Source organism: Lepidothrix coronata, unplaced genomic scaffold (genome assembly GCF_001604755.1).
Source record: "Lepidothrix coronata isolate B3197 unplaced genomic scaffold, Lepidothrix_coronata-1.0 Scaffold194, whole genome shotgun sequence".
Taxonomy (NCBI): domain Eukaryota; kingdom Metazoa; phylum Chordata; class Aves; order Passeriformes; family Pipridae; genus Lepidothrix; species Lepidothrix coronata.
The window spans coordinates 79411-85732 of NW_016690374.1; the positions used below are offsets into that span (position 1 = coordinate 79411).

The 6322-nt window shown below is 38.7% G+C and overlaps 1 protein-coding gene across 1 annotated transcript in view; it reads left to right on the top strand.

Moving 5' to 3' along the window:
- The window catches only part of MICU2 (mitochondrial calcium uptake 2), a 67104-nt gene extending 61056 nt beyond the window's left edge, over window positions 1-6048 (top strand). The window contains exon 11 of the mRNA XM_017831647.1: window positions 221-6048. Coding sequence (XP_017687136.1) covers window positions 221-325 — 105 coding nt within the window. The 3' untranslated portion in view covers window positions 326-6048. The remainder of the gene's footprint in view (window positions 1-220) is intronic.
- The last annotated feature ends 274 nt before the right edge of the window (window positions 6049-6322 follow it).

The window sequence follows — 6322 nt, forward strand, 5'->3', positions numbered from 1 at the left end:
TAGAAACAGAAGTAGAGTTAATGAATAGGAAAAAAAATATATTTTAAACTGGATATTCCTTACTGCATATGAGTCTAGGAGGAGTGCTGCCACCAAGAACTTGTTATTACACATATGAACTACGAAAGGAGCAGCACAGCATTACATATTGTATTTACATAATCTGGGAATGGGAGTCTTTTTTGTGTAAATGCTAAACACACTTTAACTTTATTAACAGGTACCGCAGCAGCAAGGCATTCAAGGTTACTGGAAGTGTGTGAAAAGAGAAAGCATTAAAGGCGCCAAAGAGGTGTGGAAGCAAACTGGGAAAAGTCCTTTTTAAAGCAGTCCATTGTTTTTTTGTTATAAGTGTTGTTATTTAGGGGAGTTTGTCTGTCCTGTTTACTTAATAACTGAATCAAAAATACTCTTTTTTAACCATAGTTAAAGTTTAATTAACCCAGACTCTAAAGCAATAATTTTATCATCCAGTTGCAGTGCAATCAGTTTGGTTTACAGAAATATTATCACTTTTGACCTCCATACAGAAGCACTCTTGTTCTAGGGAATAATGTCATTTACTGTTCTGTGGAGTCTGACCCTGCACTGTAGAGCACAGAAGACACAGGATTTAATAGTGGCCCCAGGCCCCCAGCAGTATCATCTCCTGTTGAAGGAGTGGACATCATCTCAGTTAGCCACTAGCACAGCAGTTCTCCTTCTCTGGCAAGGGCAGAGGTCCAAAAGGCAAAATCACTAGCACAATACATTTGAATTCAAGTTATCCTGTATCAAAAAGCAAACTTCACATGGTTCATTCTCTCATTATTGTTGATCTGCTCATGTGCAGGTTCCTGGTGCCTGATTCCACCAGATCCTGTGTGGATGTCTGGTTTGTCTACCTTCATGATGATTAATCATGATGATTAAACTGGAAATACAAGACTGTTGATGCAGGCTTTAAAAGTTGCATGTTGATCAATGAATGTGCATCGACTCTCTCAGACCTCTTCAACAAATACTATAAATGACAAGCAAAAATCCTCATTCTGTCATAAACAGTGGTAGCTACAATTTGACTCATAACTGTTTTGCTCTAATTATATTGTGGAAGAAGAATGTGTAACAAATAGTTGCTTTATCTTACTAAGGGTTGTGACAGGGAATGCTGCAGTATCTCGGGAATTCAAGGTTATAATAAACAAGTGTTGGGGGGATAATGAGTCCAATGAAAAAGTAAATACAAGTGTTTATTACTCCAAATGCAAAGTTAGACCTAAGATCTTAAACAGTAAAACAAGGAACAAATCAAAACTAACATTTAGCAATTACAGATGAACATTTTTTAGCTATAATGTAATGTGCACAGGTGTGCGTGTTACGTGTTTTGTTTTTTCTACAATCTCAGGGGCCGATAGTCCCAGGTCCAAATCACTCTTCCTGGTTGGCTACTCTGTATAGGAGATAGACTTATCTACAAAGGTTCTTCCTCTTTCCCCCTCTCAGTTGTCTAACTTGTCTTGGCTGGGATGAGAGCTTAACCCTTCAAGACAGGTTTGTGATAACAGAGATAATAGACTCAAAAAGTAGACTAGGGAAATGTCTCAAGAAAAACAACCAAGAAATCTCACCAGTCAGTGAGGAAGTATCCATTCCTTTTTTGCATATGTTGTTCTTAAAGTTGTAAATAAGCTCAACAGGAGGTGGTTTGTTGTCATTTCTTTGGGTTTTGGTGCAGTGAGTCTTGAAAAGAGGGGAAATTTCCATGATAGATAAGACATCAGAGCAGCTTTCACTCAGAGGAGGGACAGGAGAGGATGCACTGGGAAGCCATAAAGGTCCCAGCTAAGGTGTACTGAGATTACAGATAATGTGTTTGGTGTGTTGGTAGCTGTCAGGCAGCTTTGTGCTGAGGAGAAGCCCTACTGCCTGAGCCTTGGTATGGTGGTTCCTAAGGAACAGAACAAGAAGCCAGCAAAGCACCTCTTCCGTCCATGGGCTCAGCTTGGAGCTTTAATTTAAATAGTGTTAAAGGGAAAATGCTTGTATTCCTGTCATCTTTGGACATGGACCCAGAACAAGAGCACACCTGTGGGGGAATACTGAGACTGGCTAGACGATCAGGCACCAGTAACGACCTAGGATCCCTTTTCCCCCAGGAAACAATCCAAATGAAGTAAACAATTTGGAAACAATCCAAACGCTACTACTACGCGTCAGCCTCCTCCCCTCAAACTGAACTCATGCAGTGCTCTGTGGGCAGCAAGATATCAGATGGCTGGTTTACCTTGTGTGTTTGGAAGTTGCTTGTTGCTGCTGGTGATGGGAGCTAAGACTAAGAGGTAGCTAATGGGAGCAAAGGTGGGGCAGGGGCACTGGCACCATGGCACCACAGCCAGCTGTGCATCACCAAATAATCAAAAATATGACATAATTGAGAAAGAACTTCACAGCAGTGTGTGTGTGTGTTCACCCAAAGTGTGCTTTGTGCCAGCTCTGACTTTAATGCAAGGCCACCTTTTATTTGTTGCTGTTAATATTTTGGCAAATCGTTATTACTTTGGAATGGAGATTATTCTTTAATATTTTAGTCTGTGTGAAGTTAATAGGTTTACAATGTTTGTTATTGCTTTTGTGGTTTCCTTCGTTTACTAATTACTTGCTGCTTACAAGCTGTTTGGTTTTCTTTTGGAAAAATCAACTCATTTAGCTTTAGTGTATCTAGAAGTTTAATTCCTCGGTGCTCGTTTGTATCTAGGTTTGTGCAATGAGCAGTATCTGCTTTCAGCAGTTACTAAAAATGGGATTTCAAGTTTTATTTTTTAGCAAAAGCTTTGGTGTAAAGTTCAGAGGAAAAAGAAAAGAGATATGCTTCTTTTTTAAATTAATTTAATGTCTGTAGTAAAAAAAAAAGAAATTAAAAGATTGATTAGGAATTAAAATAAAGTTATTAATAATTTTCAGAAGTTACCCAGAAAGTGCATCCAGGAAGGAACTTCTTTGAAGGCCAGGGAGGACTTGTCCATCAGGCTTGAAGAAGCCTGTGTTTAATTTATAGTTTATTGTTATTTGTCTTTAACTAAAATGCTTTATAAAACAGTCTTAAAGGAATTTCTCATTTTTAATATCTTTAATTGAAAGAGCTGTTTGTGTAAGTGTTTAGATAAACATTGTCTTTTGAAGAATGCATCATAGTTTTAGTGTTCAGTGTTTTAGTTCCTTTTAGTCACTGTATGGTATTTGCAACCTGAGTGTCAGCATTACTCAACACAATTTTGTTAAAAGTTTATGCCAGCTGCCAATCTACTAAATATATCAACTCTGACTCTTTTAAAATTAGAAACTCATCCTCTGAACAGAAATATATAGAAAAACTAAATAAAATGGATTTTTCTAAAAAAATTACCACATGTGGAATAAAAATGAATACATTGCACATTGCAGAAGTCTCAAAAATTGGTTTAATGTATTTCAAAAGGAGACACAAGGGCGACTGCAGTCATTCACAGCATATAACTCATTTATAGAATTTTAGTTGTTGTATCCGCATAACAATGGTTTATACGTTTTAGTTTGTTTAAAGATACTTGTTTAAGAACCATTTATTCTTCATTTCCAAAGGAAGCAAAGGCAAAAATGCAGTGTGATATACTAGAACTAACAGAAACTTATTGGTTGTTTCTAGAAATTAATTCTGGTGACTTCATGTGTACAAGCCTCTTTCTAAAAGCAAAATTCCCTCTGGATTCAAACCAAGTTGGCAGGTTTTAACAAAATATGCAACAATTAGGAGTACATATTCTGCACAGAAGAACTGAAAAAGAAAAGCTTTATCACAGTGTTATACATCAAAAGCAAATCTCTCAATTACTCCATCTCCTTTGGTGTATTGTCGTGTTGCAGAGTTCAGATGGGTCGCCACTGATCACGCCTGGAAACACCCTGATCTGAACTCAGGTATTATCAGGATCTGATAGCTTGTCAGTTACCCAAATGTTATCCAAAGGACGAACAATATGTTCATTCCTAATTTCAAGCTTTTGGTGGAGAATATGTAAGGTCTTTATCATTTTAGGGATTATAAATATTCTGCGTCTGGACTTCCAGGTGTCTCAGAGCTCATGGAGTTTTGGGTGTAGATACCAGACCATGTCTTGGCTCTGAAAAGTTTACAGATTACGCTTCAGTTACCTACAAGGCAGAGACAAGACAGTGAGATAAACAAAGCTAGACCATGGATTGTGGTTTCATGTCCAGTGTGTATAATGAAAAAGGATCATTGTCCAATAAAGGACTAGAATGGTAACAACTCTGTTACTTAGAGGAAGTATTATAAATTTCAGGTATATTGACCATACTTTGACTAAAACATAGAAATGGATTAATAAATGTACATCAAAATTTAAAAATACGGTTTTCTTCTCATGCAAGAGTTCGCACAGGAGGGTGCAAGCATGTCTCATACCTTCAGTTTTAATGTTTTGTATAAAACAGTCACAACTGGGTCAGGAAACTTCTCCAATGCAGAAAAAAATCTTAAGTCATTCTAAACAGAAAACACATGTCCAAATGATGCTGTGGTCAATATTTGTGAAATCCAAGATGACAAAACAACAGCTCCTATAGTGGACCTGGTCACAATGGAAGCATGAAGATAAATGTGGTGGATGTAGACACACACTATTAGGCCACCAGAAACTCCTACAGAAACTGAAGATGCCACCCAAGAAGAAGTAGAAGGCCGTTTGCAGGACAGGAAACCTGAGAGGCTTGACCATGCACAAAACTAATCAGCAAACATGCGCGTGTCTCTTCACTCTCCTGCTTTTTGAAGGTTTCCTGTTGGCTTTGTTGATTAAACAATTCCTAGTTGGTTCAATAATTAAAAAACTTGCGCAACATATGCGAAGGCAGATTTTCCATTAGGCTGGTGGTATTGGCTTAGTTAACAATGTTTTCAGTTCATTAACTGGAGTACCCTAGCACAGAGCTCTGCTCACTGTCCTTGGGAGCCAAGCTGCTGCTCCTGCATGCCAGCATTCCCCTGGAGCCTGCTCAACAGTGCGCCCACCTGCATGCTTTTAGAACACCTCATGCCCTGAAAAGCAGAAAGCCATGTTTTTCCCCACCCATGTACCCAATGTGAATTTAGGTTGGATATTAGGGAAAATTGCTTCACATAAAGGGTTGTCAAACTCTGAAACAGTTTGCCTGGGGAACCTGGAAGTGATTGAGTCCCCATCCCTGGAGGTAGTGAAAAGACATGTAGATGTCTTTTCAGTGGCACCTTAGGGACATGGTTTAGTGCTGGATATTGTGGTGCTGGGTTGGACTTGATGATCTTAGAGGTCTTTTCCAACCTAAACAATTCTAGGATTCTCTCCTGCCTCGAAGAGTGACCTGCCTTTCCCTGCTGATCAGGGTGAAAGTAACGTGGAAGGCAATGGGCTGTGGGAGGATGGACATGGCACCTTGCAGAATGCTGTTTATGATGGGCATTATGTTGGCCACATTTCAGACACACAGGTTTGTAACGCTGGGACGAGGGATATTCCATGGGGGTTCTTCTCATGTGATTTCAAACACAAACTAGCTGCTCTGCTCTGAAACATCCTCTGGAGGGCCTGGCTGTTCTCCATGACTGCAAAGGGCACACAGAAGATGAACCTCACTGGACTAAACCTGTACTTTGTGAATGCCACTTTTCTTCATCGTTTTTAATGGCCCCCAGATACAAGTACTTGCATTTGGCCACTTTTTGTTAAATTGATGTGCTATTTTATGTGAAGAGTGAAAACTCTTAGAGAGGAGCTGTTTTAAAACTGTTGTGAATTTGGACCTAAAGGAAGTAGATTCTGAAATCAGAACCATCCAATGAGCAATTTCCTGGAGAAAGGATGTACTACAGAGGTGTTGCACCACAACACTGTATGTCTCAGGTCCACTGCTTTAGAGGAAATTTGTCAGTTTTAATATTACCCTATGGAACAACTGGTAGCTCTAAATCACCCCCAAGAAAACCAATTGTTTTAATTTAACACTTGCCAATAAAGTGTTTTAAAATTCTCTTTTTTCCGGATACAGATTTTTTTTAATTATGTGGCATCTAACTGTGTTTTAATCTACTTTGAAACTGATACTACTGGAATGAGCAAATATTACTGAAAACATTGGGTACATCTGTTAAATAATGCACAGAAGGCAATTCCTAGAGCAACAGCACATGAGTCACAGGGTAGATGATTACATTTGCTATTGAAAAGAAAGGATAACAAAATGTGACGTGTTGCCACTAATCTTTAGAAAAGGAGACTAATTAAATGATAGGTCTTAAACTTAA